The sequence below is a fragment of the Typopeltis vanoorti genome, chromosome 18 (genome assembly GCF_054136105.1).
Source record: "Typopeltis vanoorti isolate ZY-2024b chromosome 18, IOZ_Tvanoo_1.0, whole genome shotgun sequence".
Lineage (NCBI taxonomy): Eukaryota > Metazoa > Arthropoda > Arachnida > Uropygi > Thelyphonidae > Typopeltis > Typopeltis vanoorti.
Window position 1 is genome coordinate 4451885 of NC_143566.1, and position 27430 is coordinate 4479314.

The window sequence follows — 27430 nt, forward strand, 5'->3', positions numbered from 1 at the left end:
TCAAATCTAGAAGTGTTTCTTGATTCCTTTAAACCAACTATTAATTTTACATTGGAATTAGAAAAACGATGGCAAACCCTCATTCGTGAATGCTCTCATCATTAAGAAACCTGAGAATAGTGCCACTCAGGTGTATCTTAAACCTTCTCGCACTATTCTTCCCAAAAGCTAAGTATCAAAGTATCATCCACACCCTTAAGAATTGAGCTTCTTTGATTTTACATAATGAAGATCGGCTTAAGACTGAATTGCAGATCCTTTGAAATTTATTTGTTTTGAATGGTTATTCCACAAAAAAAAGTTTTTAAACCATCTCTCTCTCTCCTTAACCAGAATGTCCAGTATGGAGATTTGATCGCTATCCCATATATTCGCATTCTATATTAAGATTGCTATTCTTTTCTACAACCAATAGAGTGACTTTCAAGCTGATTCAAACCATCAGCAGCTTTCTCAGGTCTCCTAAGGATGTGCTGTACTTCCAGATTCAAACATCTGGAAGCATATGGATAGGCTATGCATTTGAGGTGAGAAAGAAATAACATGTTGGAGATGTTGAGCATAAATAAAAAGAAAGATCTAGTGTGGCCAACCATATCTTAACCACTAACCTTACAGTAAACTTGAATTTTTCCACCATGCCATATTTTGAAGAAAACGTTTATTCCAGATTTCTAAAAGAATCCACTACAGTTGTCCATTTAAATCTTTTAAATAGAAATCGAGACTTATATTAAAATGACATCTGGAAATCTCTCGTTAAATCCTTCAACATCTTGTATTTCAATTTTGCCAACCTATAACCTCATGGCACTGAACTTCACATTTGTGTTTAGGATAAATCAATTTATTTTCCTTTGTAAGGATTTTTCAGTATTTGAATGACTTGGATGTTGTCTCTCTTTATTTCATCATCATCATCAAATTCCTAACATGTACCCTCAAGGGGTGTACAGGATATGATAGTACTACATGAAAAATTTACATCATTACTAACTTCTTATCTACAGTTTTCCTCCAAATCAGTCTGTTACTTGTCAAGACTCCAACATTATCATATCTAACATTTCTATCTTCTAAGGCACTTTGTACAATATCAATCCACTTATATCTTGGTCTTCCTCTGGGACATTTTCCTGCCAACCTGGCAGAGAACACTTGTTTTGCTAATCTTTCCTCGCCCATTCTGTTTAGGTGACCATACCACATGCTAACGCATTCCTGGATGCTGACGATGTCAAGTTTTTCCTAATATCCTCATTTTTAATATGATATTGCCATTGATGCCATCTGTTCATGCCTCTAATCTTTCTCAGGACTCTCATATCTGTGGTCTCTAGTCTTTGGTCAAGTATTTTACTTCTAACTCAGCTCTCAGATCCATAAGTTAAAACTAGTTTGAACACTATCTTGTACACAGCTAATTTAGTGTTCTGACTAATTTCTCTCTTATTCCATATGAATTTATTCAATTGACTTCCTACCACACTAGCTTTGTTGATTCTGTTGTCTATTTCCATATTTAATTTACCATCTTCACTAAAAATCCTAAGTAGCTAAAATGTTTTAATTGTTCCACAGGTTCTCCTTTCAAAACACAGTTGACATTTTCAACGATTCTACCTAATTTCATTGTCTTTGTCTTTTTATTGCTGACCTTCATTCCATATCTATTACAACAGTTGTTCAATTTAGTCAGAGAATCTTCAAGCTTGTCAGATTTATTTAGAAGTATAACATTGTCCGCATAAAGCAAAGAGTTGACATTAACATCTCCAATTCTGATATCATGTTTAATACCACTTTCCTTCATAATATGATCCATATAGATCAGGGGTTGGGAACTTTTTAGAACCAAAGAGCCATTCCACCAAAAAAATTAATTAAAACAAAATTTTGGGAACCGCGACTTCAATTTGATTTTTCCTGGTGACTCGAAGTTGCATTCATTTCAAACTTGGGTAAATTTGATTTTAATTCAGTACTTCCAGATATCAAATACCACTTTTATGTTTGCATATAAATTTTTATATGTTCAATAAATAAAACAACATTAAGTCTGTTTAAGTTTTAATCACAAAACATGCTTAAGTAAGTATAATATTGCATAAAAGTCAGAATTTGTATTGCAAAAAGAATTAGTCCGAACAAAAATACAATATTATGTATTTTAGTAGATATTTAAGCATACTTAGGCATGGGTAACAAATTTCATGCGTAACACACATCACTATATACTATACACATCACATGTATAGTATCTAGCGCCACGAACACGGCATATCGAAAACAATATTTAGTTAAGACTATTACACTTTTTTTATATAATCTTTCTTTGATGTTTAATGATCTGATAAAAGTTTTCCAAATTTAAAATGAACTTTCATAACAATTACGTCATGAGCCATAACGAATAAATCACGTTAACGAGACACGCACATTGTCACACACAATACCAATTTTTTGTATGAATTAGAACCATCAATTATAACCTAGTCTGTAACCTTCATTTTAGCTTACTAGTTTGTATTCCCTGAGGATTGCCAATAGAAAAATTGGCGAAACATGTAGGAGGATAAAATAAAGCTACTTGACAAAGATTATATAAAAAAAAAGTGTAATAGTTTTATGAATAATTGTCAAGAAAGCACTTTGTTCAGCCAAGAGCCGCCGGTTCCCGACCCCTGATATAGATATAATAAATTTAGTTTAATCCTTTATACAAATGTGTGAGCAAACAAAGTTTGTGCCTGAAAGTATCTTCAGGACTGTGGTAAGGTAGTACAACACCAGGCAATTCGTTGCAAAGGGTGGAGCAAGCTAACATCACTCCTATCTAACAGCCCTCCCCTTAATGCATAACCTTATACATATCCGCAAGAAGATGTGTTTTGCATTATGGGAGATATTGAGATAGGAGTGATGATAGCTTGCTCCACCTTTGCAACGAGTTGGCCGGTGTTGTACTACCTTACCACAGTCCTGAAGATACTTTCATGCACAAACTTTGTTTGCTCACACTTGGATAAAGGATTAAACTAAATTTATTATAGTCTAACCAAGAGAAAAATAAACTTTCAACCCTGATATAGATAATGAATAACAGAGGGGATAATGTACATCCTTGTCTCACACCAGATTTAATATTAACCATCTTCCTGTACTTCCTTCAATTCGAATGAAGACTAAGTATTGCTTGATATAATGCCCCATTGACACCATATAACTGTAGTGTATTGAATAGCTTCTCTCTTGGCGCTTTGTCGTATCCCTTTTCCAGATCTACAAAACGTAAATACAGATCTTTGTTATATTCCCATGCTTTCTCAACTATTTGTCGTAAAGTGAAGATCTGATCCTGACAGCCTCTATTTGGCTTGAATCCAGCTTGTTCTTCACCAAGCTTTTCTTCCACAATTCTTCTCAACCGTTTCTCAAGTATACTTGCATAGATCTTGCCAGGAACACTCAGTAGGGAAATACCTCTGTAATTCTCACATTCAGGTTTATTTCTTTTTTTTATATATGGGTACTATAAGAGCTCTTCTCCAATCATCAGGAATTCGTTCCTCTGTCCAGGCCTTCTGAACTATGCAGTGCAGCCACTGTAAGACTTTTAATACCACCATACTTCAGCATGCCTGTTGAGTGTTTTTTACCACTGTGCTATCACTGCTTGTTTCATTTAGCAGTTTTTCAAAGTAATTACTCCATACTTCAAGGATATCTTTTTCTCCCATTTTCATGTCACCTTTATCATCTCTAACGCCTTTTACAACACTCTTTCCTCCATTCTTAAGCTTTTTCAACAACCTCCAGAATATTTTGCCACCTTCTTGTTATTTATTTTCTATATTCTTGCCAAAGTCCTCCCATGACTTTTGTTTAGCTAGTTTTACACAGTGTTTAGCTTTCTTACATTTGTCTCTGTATTCTCTAAGAGCACAAGCTGACTTATTTGCCAGGAACTTTTGATATGCTTTCTTCTTTTCCTTAACTGCTTCTTTAACTTCCTGTGTCCACCATGGAGTTCTGATTTTTCTATCCTTGCAGACAACCTCACCACATGCCTCTCTAGCTGAATCAATCAGAGTTTTCTTCAAGGTTTGTCACTGAATGTCCAAGATTTGGTTCTTGTTTTCAAACTCTGTCATTTTTTCTTCAGTAATCTTTGTGTATTTTAGTCTACAGTTCACATCTGAGAGCTGCTCAACTTTTATTCGCTTTAAAACTTTATTACATGTTATTCTTTTCAATATGAAATTCAGTTTTTATCCTGCTCAGGACTAAATAGTGATCACTTCCAATTTCAAATCCTCTGTACACTCTGGTGTCCTGCACCATGGAGAAAACATCACTATCAATAATAACATAGTCAGTGAGACTTTTCTTATTCCTTGCCTCTTCTCTCTATGTGAATTTGTGCACATTTTTATGTTGGAACATGGTGTTAGTAATAGCCAGTCCATGTCCTGAGAAATCCAATAGGTATTTGCCATTATTATTAGCTTTGCTCTTTTCTCCAAATTTTCCCAAAATATTTTTGTATGTCTGACAATCACTTCCTACTCTGCTATTTAGATACCCAACAAGGACCAACTTTTCGTTTTTCATTGTGTCAGTAGCTTTTTCTAAAGCCTCAAAAAATTCCTCCACTTCTACCTTAGTAGAACCTTCTGTGGGACCATAGGCACGAATAGGTCTCATTGTCCAGTTCCCCATTCTGATATTTGCCCACATTACTCTACTTGAGACTGCCTGCCATTCAAGAAGATTAGCCTCGTATTTAGTGTTGAATACTATGTCTACTCCTTCTTTTCCTTGATTGTCATTGCTGAATATAACATTTTGTATTTATTGCTCAGAAAGATCTCACCAGTTTTTGTCTTTTTTGTTTCAATCACCCCTATTATGTCGATCTGGTACTTATCTAATTCCTCAGCTAGCTCCATTTCTTTGCCATTCAAGCTTCTTATATTCATAGTACTGATCTTTATCTCTGGTGATGATGAGTTGGGGTGTGCTCTCAGATTTGTTCCAGTAGCTGACTTTTCGCTGTTCGCCCTGGTTCCCTGGCGAAAACAACGGGGGCCTTGTTTAACTGGGTAACGCCCCAGCTGGCATGAAATTTTGTCATGTTGTGCCATCATTTTGTATATTGGTTTAAGCCGATAAGAATACAATTTGGTCGGCTAAATCCCAAATTGCCATCCCGTCCTCGTTCGTTCAGTATCCAGGTAGATACCCAACAGGGTGCACCACGAGACTGAAGATTGGAGATTAGGTCAGAAGCCCTGGTCGGTTCTCCACTATTCAGCTTTGACCCTTAAGCACTCCCTGTTTTTATTTATGTATATATATATATATATATATATATATATATATTTGTGTGTGTGTGTGTGTGTGTGTGTGCGCGCGTGTGCGCGTGCTTTGTGTAAGCCATGACGAAGCTGCCAGTTTTTCTAGTGTGAGCAAAGATGGTCATGTTTCAAAAATAATGACTAATAAAATATCTGTGTTTTTTTCTTTATCAGATTTTTATGTTTGACAGTTTTGTGACATTAACTTCAGCAAATGTAATCTTTGATCTAGGAATTTTAACTTTTATATATAAGATGAGTCACTTCAAATCTCATCTTATTAACAGTTTAAAAAGGAAATTTGTAATGCTCTGATTGATATTCACCATGAAATTGGCATATGTTTGGTAATGATAACACAGTTTGGGCTATTGGCTGTTTCTCTTACACCCCCCCACACAAATTTTCTTAATACAATTTTGAACACAGTCCTTTAACTATATGGTCATGTTTCAAAAATCTGACATATTAACCTAACATAAGGTGATTTTCATATGTGAATGCTTAGCATTCAAGAATGTGTCATCAGAGCTAATCTAAGATGATGTGCCAACTTAAATAGAATGAGTGCGAAAAGGTTAGCATAACAGATGTTTGATACCAAGATGGCAGGAAAGAGACCCAGAGGAAGACCAAGGTCTAGGTGGATTGATTGGGCAGAAGTGCCTTGGAAGCATGAAATGTTAGATATGACATTATTGGAGTGCTCACAAGTAATAGATTGATTTGGAGGAAAATTGTTGATGGGAGATTAATAATAAGGTAAACAATCATGTAGTGCTGTCATAGTAATCTAAACACCCTTTAGGAGTACATATCAGGAAATTGATAATGTTACATTAGGTGTAGTACATGACTTTGTTTCCACAGCAAGGTCTAGTCTCTATTCTACCTTGGCATTTTCATATCATATTTTTACTCTTTCTTAGTTATCTTTCATCTAGTTTGGAAGCAGCCTTATATTCAGCCCATTCCCCAGAGATGTGATAAGTAAGCCATCAACCTACTGTCATTTCTCTTTCGCTTCCATTATTTAAAAAATTATGCCAGTCATTCACAACTGAGTTCTTCACTTGTACACCTGTCATTTAATTGATCATCAACAATATGGATTCTGTCATTCTTAGTCCACACCAGGTTACTTAGCAATCATCATCCATGTTTGGAAAAGTTTGAAGTCACTTGTGTTGCCCCTAACATTTCCAGAATATCTAGATGATTAAGTAAGCTTTTGCCCAGACATTTTGCCAAGGAAGATGTCCTCACTATTCAGAAAGGTAGACTAGAAAATCAACATTTAAAGGAAATTAAAAGTTCAGAATGGTTGATGCCATTAGGAAAGCAACAGAAACAGCAAATGAATTTAATTGAATGGAACAGAAAGAGAGATTTTAGTCAAAAAGATAAAATGAGGAGATTCTATGTTGAAAACTCAATGACATGTTATATATCAGGCCAAATACACTACTTGGAAAGAAGTCAATGGATACCATAGTGTGAAGAACAAACAGCTATGGCACCTGTATTAATAAGATGTAGGACCTCCTTTCTCTGTGATGACTGCCGCAATCCTACTGGCATACTTACCACAAGCCTATGATAGTGAATTCGATTGGGAATTTTGAACCATTTTTCCTGTAGGCATGTAATAAGGTAGTGGACTGTTGTGGAGTGGATGTCCCCTAACCTCCAGTTCAATCCACAGATATTCAGCTGGGTTGAGATCATAAGTCTGTGGCAAAAAGGCCTAAAATGTCATAAGGCTTCCTCTGTAACTGCATGGTTTGTAGACATGAATGTCACAGCAGCAGCCTTATGACAGTGTGCATTGTCTTGCTGAAAGAAACAATGGTCACTTCTGTAGAAATGCCACAAAGTAGAAAGCATTGCATTGTCCAGAATATTGAGATGCCTCTTGGAGTTCAGCATGCATGGCACCACAAATGAAGATCCAAACCAAAGCCAAAGGACCATACCATCACACTGCCACCTCCACCTCCAAATTTCATAGCTGGGGTTATGCACTCTGGTTAAGAGATTAACCTCTTTGCTGTTTTAAGGATACTTGTGACATAAGACTGAATGATAAATGCACGTAAACACAAGAAAGATATTTAATTAACCAAATATTTCTGTCTGGAAATAGCAGACCATCTTCAGCGGTATTACAAGAACAGTTTTAAAAAATACAAGCTAGAATACTAACGATAGATCATTAAAAATAGAACACGCTGCGTGATGTTATATCACTAAGTATTAAATTATAAAACGGAACATTTTGAAGTAGAGACATGAAAAAAAAAAAATTAATGAGTAATCTTGATTAGACTTTCCCAGATTTTTGATATAGATATACAGTCATTACGATTCAGGTTGGGACGATGGAGCAAGGCCTCCATGCTTTCCTTGAACAAATGTTTGAACCTATAACGGGATCTGTGTAAGAGGCGAGTCCTGGACCAAAAGATGCTGTGGTCAGTTTCAATCCTGTGTTGAGCCAATCCAGACTTTTCAGGTTTGTTGTGAAGAATGGAGGATTGATGTTCTTGGATTCTTTTTTCAAGAGAACGTCCAGTCTGTCCAAAATAGGAAAGATCACAGTTGCAAGGAATTTGATAAACTCCAGGAAGAGATAAAGTTGAGCATTTGTCTTTAGGAGAAGGAAAATGAGAAGACAATTTGTTAATAGGTGAATACCTAGTTGTTAAATCATATTTCTTTAAAATTCTTGCGATAGGTTCTGAAATCAGCTCATCAACTCGCTTGGTTGTTGAAAAATACCTTGACGAGCAGAGACAAGCAAGTTATTGTACCTCTGTACCGAGCCTTGATAAGACTTCATCTCGACTACTGTGCCCAGATTTGGTCACCTCGGTTCCTTCTTGATGGGGAGGAGGTGGAGAGGATCCAGAGGCGAGTGACTAGGATGATAACAGGTCTATGGAATGAACCATATGAGAACAGGTTGAAGATTTGTGGGTTGCAGAAACTAGTTGATAGGCGGAGGAATGATTGAGACATTCAAATTGCTAAAGGGATTCTATAGGATTAATTAAGAGGATATTTTTGAGATCAGGACTGGTGGTGGGAGAACTAGGGGACACCTATGGAAGCTGGGCAAGAGTGTGGTTAGCAGGGGTGTTAGAGCTGGGTTCTTTACTTTTAGAGTGGTAAATGAGTGGAATAAGCTGCCAGAGTCTGTTGTGGGTGCTATGACGGTGAACGAGTTCAAGACAAGGTATGATAGATACTGTGAGAATGTAATCACGTAGTTGTGTGGACATGATGTTTAGGGCCTCCCTCGATGAGTCTAAGGACTCCTGGAGTCACCCGAAATAATAATAATAATAATAAATACCGGAGATATAAGGAATAGGCACTTGATGTATTGAAACTTTGTTGTTTTGTGGAGGATTATAAGAATTGAGAAGATGTTGAGTACTTTTTTTTAGAAAAGCCATTGAGTTTCATGTGTTGTTGGATAGTAGAAAGTTCTTTCTGTAGATAATCAAAAGTAGAACAATTAGTTTTGGCTCTTCTTATGAGGCATTTTATAATTCCTGTTTTTTGACAAGGATGATGGGCTAATTCTTTAAAAATATAACGACCTGTGAATGTTGGTTTCCTGTATACTGTAGTTGTAAGAATATTTGAAGGTGACTGGATGAGGAGAATGTCTAAAAAAGATAACTGGTTGTTTTCTTCTATTTCCATAGTAAACTTTATACTATGATGCAAGGAATTAATACTGTTTAAAAAAGGTAAAGAGTTTTTGCTGTGAGGACAAATAGTCAAGATGTCATCTATATATCTTACCCAAAAGGATGGTTGAGGGAAAATAGATGAGAAGAGGACTTTTTCTAAATATTCCAAATAAAAGTTGGCTCAAGCAGGAGAAAGAGGACTTCCCATGGCCTTTCCTTCTACTTGGCTGTAAAATTTATTTTGACATACGAAATATCCAGAATGTATTACGAAATCGAATAGTTTTATATTGTCTTGAGGAAAGATGTCAGCAAGTAATTTTAAAGTTTCCTTGAGAGGTACATTGGTATATAAAGATTCTATATCAAAGCTAACCATAAGATCTGTAGGTTGTAATGAGACATTTTTTAATTTTTCTAAGAAATTTGAGGAGTTTTTTAAAAAAGAATTAGAGTTGCCAATGTAAGATTTCAATAATTTAGCTATATAATTGGCTATACGGTAAGTAGGAGAATCAATACAATCTACTATTGGACGAAGAGGATAGTCAATCTTATGGATTTTTGGAAGGCCATAAAATCTAGGAGGTCTTGCAAAATGAGTTTTAAGTCTTTCAATCGTGTCTTTATCTAAACTGATGACTTCATCTAAGAAATATTTGGTTAATTAAATATCTTTCTTGTGTTTACGTGCATTTATCATTCAGATTAACCTCTGGTTAAGAAACCAGGCATTCGCCACACTCACACCCATCCATCCACTATGTAGAGGATGTAGCATGATTTGTAGCTCCATAACATAGCTTTCTAAGCTTCCACATCCCACTGTACACACTCTCTCTTTGCATTGCTCAAGACTGTGCTGAACGTTGGTTCAGGCAATGGTTCAGGTTCAGGGCTTGCATATTGCTATTCTAACATGGAAACCCATGTTGTGATCCTCGGTTCTGAATATTTTTGAGCAGATTCATGTTCCACTTGATGCTTGGAACTCCGCAGTCAATGTGTCATTTGACAAGAAGCAGTTTTTACGTATTATCCTTCGTAGAATCCTATAGTAACGTTCAGTGAGTGTGGTGGGCTGTTCAATGCAAGTAGCACTTGCAGTTGACTCCCTGCACTTCCATCTCAGTATGATATCACTGAATGTTGACCTGTGATGACCCAATTTGTCAACAATTTGCCAAGCAGATCTGCAACTGCCATCCTATCACAATGCCTCTTTAAAATTCCATCAGTTCCCTTTTTGCAGCCATTTCACCTGGACACAGTTGCAGTGACTTGGGATCATCATATTCTTCTAATTTATACCATCTACAAAAACTTGACTCCTTACATAGCACAATCCACCTTGCCCAATGACTGATTGGGCAAGGTGGATTCTGCCCAATGAGCCATTGGGCACAAATTGCTCATTGATTTCTTTCCAAGCAGTGTATATGCATAAATGCATATACACTTGAAACAAAAAATGAGTCAAAGAGTATGTAATTAAAATCTGAGATGATTGATGCATGAAGAAACTGAAATTAGAGTTTCTGTTTGAAAAGCAGATTAGTTTTTCATGATCCCCTCCACCATGTACTGGGATCTAATGCCCTTCCACCATGTTTGCTATGTGATACAACCTGTGAATATGCAGAAAGGGGATCCTGGTAGTTTTATATCACTCTGTCCCCTTCTTTGGCAAGATGGGTAGTCCTAAATTTCTTGGCTAGCCAGCTTGCCTGCAGGGTTTGACAGTATTGTAACACAAATCCCTCACCATGGGCTTGGGGATAGGACTGGGCCCAAAGCTTGCTGTTACACCAGCATCTGGAGTACCTTAGCTTTCAACCTCTGAACACAGTTATTACTTGTCATATGAAGTATTTACACTGAATTTTCCCTTTTTATGAGTCTTTCAATACTCAAGTTATCATATTAATTAACTGCATATTAATTAATGGTTAGTTAAAGATATATAATTCTTTATTTACATATTTTCTTTGTATTGTAGCATGCAACCATGACAGTGAACAGCTTGAAGAATATGTAAGTCAGTTGCAACATCAGAATGAACAGTTGAGAATGGATAATGAGAAACTTCAAAAAGAAGTGGCATCACAAATACAAAAAATACAAGAAAATCCAGACGAGGACCACTTACATCAATTGCAACTACAGAAAGAGTTAAAACATGCTAAAGAAGCATTAACAGGTAAGTATCTATGATGGACAAAGTATTAGTGTCATACTACACTTGATAATCATTTATTATCTGTATGTTCAACCACACTCTGTCAGTTCATCCCACTTACCTGTCACTCTCAAGTAAACATATTGTTTTTTATTCTGCTGTTCATCACACTTTTACAGATTAACTCTTATATTGCTTTCCTCTTTAACACCTTTACAGATTTATTCTGATATTGCCTTCCACTTTTTCTATCTAATTTTTTTTCCTGCTGGTTACATTGCATTTCTCATAATGTATCAGAATCCTGATATTGCTTCTCCTTTCTCCCCCCCCCCCCTCTCTCTCTCTATCTATTTCTCTAACACATTCTGAATGCTATTTACTAGTTTTTCTTCATCACATTAAAACTTGATGAAAATCTGCACATTAGTCCTATTGGTATGGTATGAACAGTGATTCATATAGGGAGAAACAGCAAATTCCTTTTACAACTTTAAAGCTGAAGCAAGCCTTTTTTTGTTTGCTTATATGGAGGTATGGTTGCCCGATTGGTAGCGCCTCTGCTACTAATGGCTCGCAAAAAGTTAAGCAAATTTGAGCACGGTTAGTAGTTGGAAGGGATTTATATTGTTAGATGCTGTTGGCACACTCTCCCTCGATGAGTCTTTGGATTCCCTGGAGGTGTCACATAATAATAATAAGGAGTTATGTTAGGAAAAATGTGCAAACTAAACTTTGCACATTTATCTCTTCGTTCCTATGTTACTTTTTATAAAGAAAGCATTTGACTTATAGTTACTCCTTGTATTTCACAGTGCTCAGCACATCTCCTTTACAGGTGCAGTAATGCTGTGGTGAGTGTCACTACCCAGACAAGTGTCTATCTTTATCGAGGTCTTAATCCATCTGGCATCTAGACCTGCAGTCTTCGCATTCTGAATTGCAGAAATCACATTGCAAGAAGTTTTTTCACAATATTCTTACAGTGCAAGAATATTACACTCTACGGGAAATTATGTTCTTGTTTTTGTCTTTGTTTTACAATAAGTGTAAGCAAGAAGTTTGTGTATGAAGTATATTCATGACTAGGCCATTTATTCACAGAGAAAACTTGATTTAAATCAGGTTATTCTTTGTATTCATAATGTTTGTATAACTTGAGTCTCAGCTCAGGAATGTATGATAGTGCCATTGTACAAGGGTGATGTAAAAACTGATGTGTCTAACTACCAACCTGTCAGTATCTCTGTTGTGGTAGTGAAGATTTTAGAAGTAGGTAAGAACGCACATACAGAAATGGGTAGACAAACAAGCTATACTCTGCAAGGAGTAGCATAGGTTCACTAAAGGAAGGTCATGCTTAAGCAATGTGCTCATATTTTATAACAGTGTTATCGCCAAGTTAGATAAAGGGAATGGATACACTCTGATAATGTTGGATTTTTCTAAGGCATTTGATAGGATACCATACGAAAGGTTGTTACATAAACTGGAGAATATGGGATTGGAATATAAACTCTTGACTTGGATCAGGGGATGGTTGACAGACAGATATCAATAAGTGGTATACAGTGGATGTGAATCTTCCAGATTTAAGGTGACCAGTGATGTATCTCAGGGTGTAGTCCTTAGGCCATTCTTGTTCAATCTATACATTAATGACATCAGGTAGGATCTAACATCAGATGTGCAATTGTTTGCTGACCTCCCCCCCCCCCCCCCCCCACACACCTCCTTTCTCAGTGTTGTGCATATTGAGCCACAAATAGTATGATGCTAATTTTTTTTTTTTTTTTCTCAGATTAATTACCTTAGGGCACTTGCTGGAATTTTTTGGATTTCGGGATTTTGAGTGGAATGGCGATGGTTTCCATTCCAGCAAGAACTGTTTTAATTGTTTAGTCAGAACAAGTTTATTTTATGGTGCAACTAAGGCCAGTCTATTAGGTCTGTAAAGTATGTGTGTTGAAATTCCCTGATGATGGCTCTTTGCAACATAGATGGGATTCAAACCTATTTTCAGCCCAAGGGCATCATTGATAATACCAGCTGAGCCAATCTTCAAAACAAGTGTTAAGAGTGCAGAAACGATAATCATACCATTGCAAGAAAGGGTAGAAATCATGGAGATTATTTCATTGGTTACAACTGTAGTGTGAAAGCACAAGACTGACAGTGTTGGGAGAATATTCTTCTAGAAAAGGAAACCTGCCTACATTTATGGTGTGAGTTATAAGAACTTATATCCACAGTGTATATGGAAGATGAACTCACAGGTGTGAGAGAGATAATGCCAAGGACATGATTTTCAGAAGAGCCTGGATGAAATTCTCCATGTGTAATGCATAGTCTTTAAATCTATTATTGTATAATTCCATGTCCCTCTCAATTTAGATTAAACCTCGACTATTCATTTCCATTTGTCTGCAGACCCAATTTGCTTTCCCAACAGAAATTCCAATTTCAGTTTCTTCATGCATCACTCATCTCAGTTTTTAATTACATAACGTTTGACTAATTCTTTGTTTCAAGCATAGCATTTATGCATACACACTGCTTGGAAAGAAGTCAACAAACACCCTCATGGGCAAGGTGGATCATGCCATGCAATGAGTCAAGTAAATGTAGCCGGTATAAATTAGAGGAATATGTCAATACAACTTTGTCCAGGTCAAATGGCTGCGAGAAGGGAACTGACAGAGTTTGAAAGAGGCATTGTGATAGGATGCCATGTTGCAGATCTGCTTGGGAAATGGTGATATTTGCCAAGCAGATCTGCAACTTTGTGCACTTCCATCTCAGTGATATCATACTGAGATGGTAGTGCAGAGAGTCATCTGCAATTGCTACTTGCATTGAACGACCCACCACACTCACTGAACATTACTGTAGGGTTCTACGAAGGATAATATGTTAAAACTGCTCTCTGTCAGCTGACACAGTGAATGTGGAGTTCCAAACATCAAGTGGAATACTAATCTGCACAAAAACATTCAGAACCGAGGCTCACAACATGGGTTTCCATGTTAGAACAGCATTATGCAAGCCCCACATTACCCGAACCAATATGCAGCATCATCTTAAGCAATGCAAAGAGAGAGTTTACAGTGGGATGTGGATGCTTAGAAAGCTATGTTATGGAGCTATGAATCATGCTACATCCTCTACCTAGCAGATGGATGGGTGTGAATGTGACAGATGCCTGGTGAATGTGTCTTAACCAGAGTGCATAACCCCAGCTATGAAATTTGTAGGTGGTGGTGTGATGGTATGTTTTTGTTTTTCCTGGTTTGGCTTTGAACCTCTATTTGTGGCACCACAAACTGAGAGGTATACAATGTAATGCTTCCTACTTTGTGTTTTTTCTACTGAAGTGACCATTGTCTCTTTCAGAAAGACAATGCACATTATCATAAGGCTGCATGCCGTAACTGCATGGTTTGTGAACAAGATTGTCACCACTTGACCAGCCTCCACAGACCCCTGATATCAACCTAGTTGAACATCTGTAGGATGAACTGGACCATCCAGTGAGGTCAAGGGACGTCCACTCCACAACAGTCCACTATCTTATTACATGCCTACAGGGAAATGGTTCAAAATTCCCATTGATCGCTATCATATGATTGTGGAAAGTATGCCCTGCAGTATTGCTGCAATCATCAGAGAGAAAGGAGGGCCTATATCTTATTAAGGCAGGCATCATACCTGTTTTTTACTCACACTATGGTATCCATCAACTTCTTTCCAAGTAGTGTATTTGCTCTGATATATAACATTTCACTCTGTTTATTTATGGTGCCATGAATACTGAAGTTTGAGAGGTATCTGAACATTCTGGACAATGCAATGTTTCCTAGTTTGTGTTGTTTCTAATGAAGTGACCATTCTCTCTTTCAGCAAGACAGTGCACCGTGATATTGGCTGCCGCTGCAGCTGTGTAGTTTGTGAACATGAATTTCACCATGCTTTGTGGTGAGGTCTTCCCCACAGCAGTCCAGGAACTCATCACAAGTCTACAGGAAGAATGGTCCAAAATTTCCACTGATTGCTATTGTATCCTTGTGGAAATAGGATTGCTGCAGTCATCGCAGCAAAAGGAGGTCCTACATCTTACTAAGGCAGGTGCAATGGCTGTTTGTTCCTCACACTATGGTGTCCATTGACTTCTTTCCAAACAGTGTATACACAGGAAATAAAATAGTAGTCAAATTAGAACAAATATCAGAATGGAAAGACATTGAACAGGAGTACGTCAAGAATCCTATCATATCGCCTTGACTTGTTTTATAATTATATATATATATATATATATATAGGTATATGTTGTGTGTGTGTGTGTATCAGCCTCTATAGATCAGTCGGTATAGTCAAAGTCTTTTGTTGGAAACACCTGGGTTCAATTCCTGTCAATGATGTGAAGAACTTTGATTTGGTCTCTTTCAACTAAAGGTCAGTTAGCCAGTCCACAGAGAGGTAGAGGGTTTTTTCACCTAGACACATGGGTTTTTTGTCCCTTAGAACAGGCAAACTGGCCCCGAACACACACACACACAACACACACACACACAACACACACACACACAACACACACACACACAACACACACACACACAACACACACACACACAACACACACACACACACACACACACACACACACACACACACACACACACACACACACACACACACACACACACACACACAATCTATAGACATAAGACACTCCTGGATAAATAATGTTTAACAAACCTATTCCATAGGATTTCAGTTTCAAATGCCTACATATTGATGTGTGAGTCTACGCATGAGCATAAATCAACAACAACAAATATATATATATATATATATATATATATATATATATATTAAAATCAGGAAACAGCATAACTCATTTGGTATTACAAATAAAGATAAATACACTATTATGTGCAGATGATCAGATTGTATTAGCCACATCAGATGATCTGCAGAGATCAGTGAAATCATTAAATGAAATTTCAGAACAATATAATAAGAGAATATCAGAAATAAAGACAAACTACTGGCTTTCAAAGGAGAAAACCGAATGAAAAGTAAAATAGTAATAGATAATAAAATATTAGATCAAGTAAATACTTTCAAATACCTGGGTGTGACTTATCATCTGAATATGTAAAAGATATAGACATTAAAATATCAAATTTGTTTCGAATTAAATGTCATAATACAGCAAACCCTCGATTAATGCGACTCTGATTAGTGCGTTTTCGATTAGTGCGTCATCTTTTTCTGTACCCAAATTTGATTAGTGTGTCTCTATACATCTTAAAAATAAATGTTACAAATTTTTCTATGTATACATCTTTTATGGCTAACTATCATTTTAAAAAATTCACTCACCAGGATGAAATAATTAAAGTACGGATTTAAAGCATTTTACAAAGTTATTTTTAATACTACACTATTTCCATGTACACTATGTTCCAAATTTACTGCCAAAATTTATGTTCGTCTGCTAATTACATGCCTCCTTTGCAATTGTTTTCCTTACTTTTTTTTTTATTTTAAAGTATTTTCCCAACCTTTCATCATGAGCAAAAAAGTAGAAGTGTGAAAATAATTCGAAAAGTAATCTCATTAGAAGGAAATCTTGAAATAATAAAGAAAAATGAACAAGGCAAGTCCAGAGCAAAGATAGCACAAGAACACACCAGTGTGTGAATCAGCTATAAGAGCAATTTTAAGCAAAGCTGCTGAATACAAAGAGAAAGGTAAGGCTGCTTCAAGTTCATCATGCATGCACTCAAAATCAAAGTAATAATGATCGAATTAGAGAGATTTCTTTCTACATGGTTTGAAGATTGTAACCAAAAATGTATCCCGCTGAGCACTGACTCTTTTAAGTCTCTTTGCAACCTTGAAAGAAAGGGCTATTGATGCGGGAAAAGAAGAAAGAATTGCATGCTAATGCTGGGTGGTTTGAGCGTTTCAAAAAGAGAAATAGCCTACATAATGTTCTAATCATCCGCAAAGCTGCAAGTGCAGATAAGGAGGTGGCCGCAAATTATCCAGAGATTTTGAAGAAAATTGTGGAAGAAGGGGGCTATTGTGACCAACAAATATTTAATTTTGATGAAACTGGCCTTTTCTGGAAGTGAATGCCTTCTAAGACTTTTCTAGCCAAATTAGAGAAATCTGCCTGGTTATAAAGTCGCAAAGTCGAATGAAATTACTGCTAGCAATATGCAAGCCATTTGGAAGCATATTGTGCAAATGATTTTAGAGGCTTTTCAAATGAATCTAAGTTAATTAAATCTCATTCTGAGAAAGTGAGTGATTCCGACCTGCTAAATTTAAATGCGCAACGGGAAGATCCTGAAGAATATGAAGAAAATGTAATCACTGATGAGCCCAGAGAGATTTCATAAAAACAATTTGAAAATATTTTTCATACAATCGAAGATTTTAAACAACAATACTTAGAAGCTGACCATGATGAAGAGAGTTTGCAGAAGTAGTAGAAGAGGCAATAGGGCCATACCGTCAGTTATACGACAAAAAGAAACAGAATGCCCGTCAAACTACGTTAGCTCAATTCTTTGTTAAGAAGTAGCATAATAAATTTATATTCTGAATATGTTTTATTGTCTTTCAGCTTCATGGTTTTCCTTTAACTAGGCCATGAGATATACCCTAATTTTTTTATAAAAAAAATTAAGGGTCAAAAAAGAAATTTGAGGAACGAATTATACTTTTTACCATTGGCTATTATATTCGATTAACGCGTCTGTTTTAAAGAATGCATCAATGAGAGATTGTTGTATATAATATGTGCCAGCACATAATATAATATTGCCAACATAAAAATGCCGGCATATAATATTATATGTGTATATAATATATATGCCGGCCTGGTTGGCTGAGTGGTTAGCGTATCAGCACTCCAGCCAAAAGGTTGCGGGTTCGAATCCCGCTGTGGGCGTGGGTGTTTGTGATTGTCTGTGAAAACACTGGGAGTGGTGGTCAGCAGTAGATGCCGTTGGTGTAGATGCTGAAGGTAGTTGCGGGTGGTGGATTGGTGGAAACAGAGAGTTGTAGAGTATGTGCCCTCCCTTGATGAGTCTTTGGACTCCCTGGAGGTGTTACGTAATGATAATACTAATATAGTTAAGCCATCCTAGTTACAAAAATACTAGAATCAGACTATATAATGTCCTGTCTAAACCAACTTAATTATATAGAAGTTTAACATGGACCATAACAGAAGAATATTTTGCTTGCAACATCCAAAATGAAATATATTTAAATAACTAGTTTTGTAAAAATGCTTTTTATTAACTTCTTTATTTTAGTCATGTTTATATTTTTAGCTTGTGTGATATCTGAATTTTAATACAGATATCCTGCATAGGCTAGGAGACATACTTTGGATCTTAATGGATAAAATCTATATTGGTGGTCACTGATTAGTTGACAGTTCTTCAGGTATTGAAGATGACTTGGTGATCTTCTGCATTATTTTAGACAGTACTAAGATGCAAGCAACATGTCCTTAGTTTGATGGTAGATGCTAGGCAGTGTTGTTTTTAATTGCCTGTATATATCCATCCTGAATATAATATAGCGTAGATGATGAAATACAGATGTTGATTCAGGAGCACATCTTGTGTGGACAGTTGTGGAAAATTTTTCTGCTTTGTTACGGTGTATATTTTACTTCACAAGAAATAATATTCTTGTGTTAAACCTACACCTACAAGTGAGTGGTGGGATACAGGATTTGAAGGGGATAAATTAACTATGGGAGGGGTACAAATGTGGATAACAAAGATGGTTTCAGGACTGTACAATGTTAGTTATGAGGATCGGCTGAGGGAATGCAGAGTTTGGTGGATAGAAGAGGTGATATGATTGAGACTTATAAACTGTTGCGAGGTGGTTACAGGGTTGACACTGGGGAGTTCTTTCGCTTAGTTAAACAGCGGGAAGGAGGGATGACAAGGGGCCATCCCTGGAAGTTACATAAGGAAACTGTGAGCAAGAGGGTGAGGAGTGGCTTCTTTGTATGGAAGGTGGTTGAACCGTAGAATGCATTGACTGATAGAGTGGTGAGAGTGAGAACGGTCAGTGAGTTTAAGGAGTGGTATGATAGACTATGTGTTTCCTAGGAGGGACCTCCCATTGACAAGTCTCGATAGACTTTGTGTTTCCTTGGAAGGACCTCTTGCGATGAGTCTTTTGACTCCATGGAGGCCTGAATAATAATAATAATACTCTTAGAACCTAAGCCTTTTTTTTTTTTTTTTTTGGTATCTAGGTTGTTAAAGATTCTTCTGATGTATTTCTGGCAGAAGACCAACAGAAGATATGCAATGCAGTGTTCCAGCTAAAGGAAGAGGTGATCTGTTTTGTTATCTGTGTGCTAGTTAATGAAAAGATTGATGCAAGCAGTTGAGCTTTGAGTAATGTTGTGATATTGCCATTTGTGTGAGAGAAAGGTAGGAGCACAGATAGAAGTATCCAAGCTTTTCTGAGTACTGGAAGACACAGCTGCCATTGGCTCAGGTGACAAGTTTTCTACTTTTAGCCCTTTCGGAGTCAGACTTTAGCCCTGTCAGTAATAGTTTTTTGAAGTGTTCTGGACTTCAGTATGAGCTGTGAAAGAAGTTGGAGTGTTTGTCTCAGGTCACTCGCAATATGCTATTCTCTTTCTTGGGCTGCCATGGCATACTTTTCATGGAAAACCATGACTTTTTAATCGGGTGGAAATGAAGACCCTCATTCCAACATGAATCATTTCTGTAACAAAATCACAAGCATCAGAATCTGGAAAATGGAAATTAGTCTGGTCATGGAATGGAGGAATAAAAGCATTGGAGATCATCCCACTTGTCATTGGTATAGCTCCAGAGGTCACAAGTTTGTGAATTGCTGAAAGAAAGGCATTCCACTACAGTTGAAACTGGTATCAGATTGTAATATGATTTTTCCAAGAGGAGAGTGGTCAGATCTCGTATATCTGAAGAAGACAAGTGGTTAAGAAAATATCAAGAGTGTTTGGTGAGTGTAGAGAATTGTTAGGCATCCTACCTAGGAAATGAACAATTTGCATTAGATCATTGATTATGGAAAACACCTCAGCTTTTCTTCTGTCCATCTTAGTCACAGGAATTGGAAAAATTGAGCCAGTTGAAGTTGTGGGACATCAGTCACCAAGAAATCAAGCTTCAAGGATGAAGAATTAAAAGAGGTCAAGTGATATTCAGAATTTCAGCGGCCCTAGTGAGAGGAGATGATACATAATGAGGTGAGGAAAACTTAAGCTACAGAGGGTCAAAAAGGAGGAAAGATTTATGACTATGCATCCTCTGTCAAGGAATATCAGATTGCACAGAAAGCATCCTTTTGTGTGATCTGATATCACCCTTGCAGGTGAAAATCAGATAGACATGATTCCTCAATGTTGGGCAACTAAACTCAACAACAGTTGTTACATGACCAACTTTGAGGAATCATTGTGTCCTCAATGTTGCCTCATATGAATGCCTTTTTCATTCCTTCCTGTATTTTTTTATTTACTTCTCCCGAGTCTTTTTTAATGTCTCTTCTTCTTCCATAATGCTAGCACCTTGCTGCTGTGTTTGCTGTACATTGTTAATGCTTGGGCATTCTGAAAGGGAGGTGTGTGTGTGTGTGTGTGTGTGTGTGTGTGTGTGTGTGTGTGTTGGGGGGGGAATTCCCAGTAATCTTACAATACTTTTGCCCTTGCTTTGTCAAGATGGGTGTCCTGTATGTCCCAGCTGGGTTCATTTGGCTAGGTGTTGCAGTAAGTCTCCAACCCATGGTTTGTTGCAGTTCTGGTATAACATCTGGCAGCGGCATAGAAATACTGCAGTATTGAGCCAGTTATTGAAAGTGCCACTGACAGGATATTTTACCACACATGAAAAAAAAAAAGATAGTGGGCATCCATGTGTGGCTTTGAAATGGACTGCAACACCATTGCAATTTACCATTGCACTGAGCACAAAATTTCTTGGGCATGAATCCTTCATCCTTGGATTTTCTACAGTTTCTCACAAGCCCAACCAAGTACAGATACTATAGATACATCATCTAAGTACAAAATAAGAAACAGAAAACATCTGATGCCAGTATAAATGTACCAGTGTTTCTTATCATACATGCAATAGTTGAAATTCCAACAGGAAAAATATCACCCTTTTTTATTAAAAGGGTGTTTAGAAGGATATCACCCTAGAAAACTATATAGGGTGATACTTGTTGAATCATCATTTAAGCAACACTCAGAAAGACTGCTGAGAGCAGCATAAGTGGGTGGAATACCAATTATGATAACACTTCATAAAATACTCAACAATTGTAGAGATGTGATATCAGAATGGGATCTTCTTGAAGTTCCAGATGAGGAGATATGTTCAGAGCTTAAAGATTAAGGATTGACAGTTTTGAGCCACACATACCCTGATATGTAGGATGGTTAGTTGGTCCCAACCAGGAACATTATCCTCAATTTTGATACACCCAAATCTCCAACATCAGTAAAACCCAGATATCTCAACTGCCCTGTTAAGCATATATCTTTAATCTACTGAGATGCTTTAAATGTCAAGAATATGGTCATGCCCAAACTTCCTCTCATGGCTCTACCACCTTGTTCTGATGTGGTGGTAAAGAGCATAATAATAAATATTGCTCTGCAAAGAAAGCTAAATGTGTCAACTGTCAGGGAGATCATTTAGCCTACTCCCATGCATGTCAGAGGTGGAAGGATGAAAAAAAATAGAAAAGAAAAATGGAATAAAAATATCACAATGCAAAGACACTAGCTACCACCACACCTGTTCTGAAACCCTATTATGCTGAGAAGGTAACAGTTAAAACTATCAAACACAACTCAAACACTTATGTCTATTTCTCCCCATCGAGAGAGAGAGAAATCTCTTCTCTGTCATACCATGGTAACAGACTCACTATCTAACTCTCTCACTCTTTTCTTTTGCTACCTCTAGTAATTCCTTCAAGTCCTCTCTCATAGCCATTTCATCTCCATTTAAGTCATTCATTCCTGCCACTACTAAAGAATGGGGAAATTCTTAAAGTGAAACTCTTGGATTCTTCCAAAATGTAGATGATATCAATGTTTTGCTGCTGAAACACAAACTACTTTGTTGTCTGTGGGAAACATTTAAAACCCAGTGAGGAATCTCACTTTAAGGCATTTTACTGTTATTCATAAGGACAGAAGTGGAGCTGTTCTTGCTTGTCATCCTGCAACTGTACTGATTTCCAGTGTGTCTAGTCTTGTGTAATAGTGTTATGGAAGCAATAGCAGTTTGTTTGTCAATGATATTTCTTATTACAATATTTTCCATTTATTTTACACTGACTTAAATGAGACCGACTTTGATAATCTTATATTACAACTACCTCAGCCTCTTTTATGTGGCTTTTAACGGACACAACATTCTGTGAAGTTATGCCAACACGAATGGATAAGGATGTTTCATTGAATGAATTCTTGACAATAATGACTTCTCCCTTCTTAATAATGGATGCAATACCTTTTCCTGTATGATTATGCATTCATTATTTTGCAATAGATATTATCATCTGCTCCTCTGCCATTGTTCCACTTTTCATATGGGATGTTGAAAAGAACATATATGGAAGTGATAATTTTCCTATGATTTTTTGCAATATATCCTCATAAGAATCATGTTCTCTTGCACAGATCCTCACATGAAAAATTGACCAGTCTGGTTGGAATCTATTTTTTCATTTTGCAAAATTTAATGCTGAAGTAGTCAGTCAAATACCTATCAGTGAAGCAGTGACATATGCTATGGAGTGTATTGTCTGGCCACAATAACTGCATTTCCAAAAACATCATTTTTATTTGATGCCAAACAATTTTGTTCTTCACATGTGCTAAGACCAGGCTTCATTTGTTTGCCCCCCCCCCCCCCCCCCACCAAGTGAGTTATCTCTCCTACATAACAGATGATATAGGAACAAAATATCTTACAAATGTCTTCTTCAGAGGTGGATACTAGATACTTTCTCAGGTATATGAAGGCCACTTGCTGATTGTTTTGCTTCAGAACCAAAGGCCATTTTATCTGTTGCATATTTAATTAAAGTTATAGTTACAGCCTTCTGTAATTTCAGTTTTCTTTATCGCTGATGTCGCTTTCTAGGTGTTCTCTGTAGAAAATCATCACCTGTTTTTGTGTTGTAGCCAAATTTTATTAGGAATTCATTTAGTTATAACAGTTAGATCCCAGACTACAGTTCTAGTTTCTTTTCTTGTAACTTGATATGGCCCACGTCCTGTTTCTCAGGTAATTTTGTGGCTTTCACCCACGAAAGGTTTCTCTAAACCTATAGTACATTTGTACCATGAGTGGATTTGTTGATGTACAATTTTTGTGCTGGGTGATCAAGCGAAGTAGCTCATTATAATTTGCCTGTTATTTTTTATTTTTTTATAATACATATACATATTTATATATGCAGCTGTCTGTTCTTGTTCAAAACTGAGATAAATATGTTCTATTCCAAACACCAAAATGCTCTGTGAGGGAGCCACCCATGTACTCCTGAGCATGCCAAAGGTGGAAGAATGAAAAGTGGATCAAAAAAAAAAAAAAAAACAATGTGGCACTTATCAGGAGGCAAAGACATAGTATGACACAAAAGTGACAGCAAAATCTGATAAACCTTCTTATGCTGAGAAGCAAACTGTAAAATAAACTGCCAACAGGGATCCAAACCAATATGTTCATCCTACCTTCTCACAAGGGATGCTTAAGGGTCAAAGCTGTATAACTGAGAGGAGACCTCCACATAGCCTTTAAAGGAATGCGGAGAACCGACCAGGGCTTCTGATCTGATGTCCAATCCTCACCTTCTCGTGGTGCACCTTGTTGGGTATCTACTTGGATACTGAACGAACGATGATGGGCTGGCGATTTGGGATTTAGCCAAGCAAATTGCATTCTTATTGGTTAAACCAAAATAAAAAAATGATGGTACAACATGACAAAATTTCATGCCGGCTGGGGTGTCGCAGGGTTAAACTAGGCCCCCGTTGTTTTCGCCAGGGAACCAAAGCAAACAGCGAAAAGTCAGCCACTGGAACAAATCTGAAAACACACCCCAACTCAACATCACCAGAGTTAAAGATCAGTACTTTCAACATAAGAAGCCTAGCTGAGGAATTAGATAAGTACCAGATCGACATAATAGGGGTGACTGAAACAAAAAAGACAAAAACTGGTGAGATCTTTCTGAGCAATAAATACAAAATGTTATATTCAAGCAATGACAATCAAGGAAAAGAAGGAGTAGCCATAGTATTCAACATAAAATACGAGGCTAATCTTCTTGAACAGCAGTCAGTCTCAAGTAGAGTAATGTGGGCATATATGAGAATGGGGAACTGGACAATGAGACTTATTTGTGCCTATGGTCCCACAGAAGGTTCTACTGAGGTAGAAGTGGAGGAATTTTTTTGAGGCTTTAGAAAAAGCAACTGACACAATGAAAAAGGAAAAGTTGGTCCTTGTTGGGGATTTAAATAGCAGAGTAGGAAATGATTGTGAGACTTACAGAAATATTTTGGGAAAATTTGGAGAAAAGAGCAAAGGTAATAATAATGGCAAATATCTGTTGGATTTCTGCTCAGGACATGGACTGGTTATGACTAACACCATGTTCCAACATAAAAATGTGCACAAATTCACATGGAGAGAAGAGGCAAGAAATAAGAAAAGTCTTATTTAATATGTTATTGTTGATAGTGATGTTTTCTCCCTGGTACAGGACATCAGAGTGTACAGAGGATTTGAAATTGGAAGTGATCACTGTTTAGTCTTGAGCAGGATAAAATTGAATTTCATATTGAAAAGGATAACATGTAAGAAAGTTTTAAAGCGAATAAAAGTTGAGCAGCAATCAGATGTGAACTGTAGACTAAAATACACAAAAATTATTGAAGAAAAAAATGAAAGAGTTTGAGAACAGGAATCAAACCTTGGAGATTCATTGGCAAGCCTTGAAGAAAGCCATCATTGATTCAGCTAGAGAGGCATGTGGTGAAGTTGTCTGCAAGGATAGAAAACTCAGAACTCCATGATGGACACAGGAAGTTAAAGAGGCAGTGAAGGAAAAGAAGAAAGCATATCAAAAGTTCCTGGCAAATAAGTTAGCTTGTGCTTTTAGAGAATAGAGAGACAAATGTAAGAATGCTAAACACTGTGTAAAACTAGCTAAACAAAAGTCATGGGAGGACTTTGGCAAGAATATAGAAAATAAATATCAAGAAGGTGGCAAAATATTCTGGAGGTTGTTGAAGAAGCTTAAGAATGGAGGAAAGAGTGCTGTAAAAGGAGTTAGAGATGATAAAGGTGACATGAAAACTGGAGAAAACGATATCCTTGAAGTATGGAGTAATTACTTTGAAAAACTGCTAAATGAATCAAGTAGTGATGACAGCAGAGTGGTAAAAAACACTGACCAAGCATGCAGTCAGGAATACATATTCATAGTTGAAGTAGAAAAAGCCATCAAAGGCTTGAAATGTGGAGGCAGCAGGAATAGATGATATTCGACCAGAAATGCTGAAGTATGGTGGTATAAGAGTCTTACAGTGGCTACACTTCATAGTTCAGAAAGCCTGGACAGAGGGACGAATTCCCGATGATTAGAGTAGAGCTCTCATAGTACCCATATATAAAAAGGGAAATAAAACTGAAAGTGAGAATTACAGAGGTATTTCCCTACTGAGTGTTCCTGGCAAGATCTATGCAAGTATAGTTGAGAAACAGTTAAGAAGAATTGTGGAAGAAAAGCTTGGTGAAGAACAAGCTGGATTCAGGCCAAATAGAGGCTGTCAGGATCAGATCTTCACTTTACGACAAATAGATGAGAAAGCATGGGAATATAACAAAGATCTGTCTTTAGGTTTTGTCAATCTTCAAAAGGCATATGACAAGGTACCAAGAGAGAAGCTATTCAAAACGCTACAATTATATGGTGTCAATGGGGCATTATATCAAGCAACACTTAGTCTTTATTTGAGTTGTAAGTCAGCAGTTAGAATTGAAAGAAGTACAGGAAGATGGTTTAATGTTAAATCTGGTCTCAGACAAGAATGTACATTATCCCCTCTGTTATTCATTATCTATATGGATCACATTTTGAAGGAAAATGGTATTAAACATGATATCAAAATTGGAGATGTTAATCTCAGCTCTTTGCTTTATGTGGATGATGTTATACTTCTAAATAAATCTGCTACAAGTCTGCAAGATTCTCTGACTAAATTGAATAACTGTTGTAATAGATGTGGTATGAAGATCAGCATTAAAAAGACAAAGACAATGAAAATAGGCAGAATCATTGAAAATGTCTACTGTGTTGTGAATGGTGAACATGTTGAACAAGTAAAACATTTCAGGTACTTAGGCATGATTTTTAGTGAATATGGTAAATTAAATATGGAAATAGACAACAGAATCAGCAAAGCTGGAATGGTGGGAAGTCAATTGAATAAATTCATATGGAATAAGAGAGAAATTAGTCGGAGCACTAAATTAGCTGTATACAAGACAGTGTTTAAACCAGTTTTAACTTATGGATCTGAGAGCTGGTTCAGATGTAAAACACTTGACCAAAGACTAGAGACCGCAGATATGAGAGTCCAGAGAAAGATTATAGGCGTGAACAGATGGCATCAATGGCAATATCATATTAAAAACGAGAATATTAGGAAAGAACTTGACATTGTCAGCATCCAGGAATGCGTTAGCAGAGCTAATCTCAGGTGGTATGGTCACTTAAGCAGAATGGGCGAAGAATTATTATTATTATTACTATTACGGGTATCTCCATGGAGTCAGTAGACTCATCGCGGGAGACCCAAACTACCAAAACAATATCTGTCATATCTCTTCTTGAATTCATTTACAGATGAAGAACTCACAACTAAGTCAGGCAATGAATTCCACTCATTCACCACCCTCCAGCCAAAAAACCTTGTTCTCACACCCTTGTTAACCACACTCTTCTTTAATTTCCAGGGATGACCTCTTGTTCGTCCATCACTATCACACAACTGAAACACTTCCCCTGCATCAATCTTATGAAAACCTTTTAGTAATTTATATGTTTCTATC

The 27430-nt window shown here is 36.9% G+C and overlaps 1 protein-coding gene across 6 annotated transcripts in view; it reads left to right on the plus strand.

Moving 5' to 3' along the window:
* Positions 1-27430, plus strand: part of LOC150096464 (kazrin-like) — a 686592-nt gene that overhangs the window by 79939 nt on the left and 579223 nt on the right. For all 6 annotated transcript variants that reach the window (XM_090408269.1, XM_090408271.1, XM_090408270.1 and 3 more), the window contains one exon: positions 11064-11264. In XM_090408269.1, the coding sequence (XP_090264395.1) occupies positions 11064-11264 (201 nt within the window). The remainder of the gene's footprint in view (positions 1-11063; positions 11265-27430) is intronic.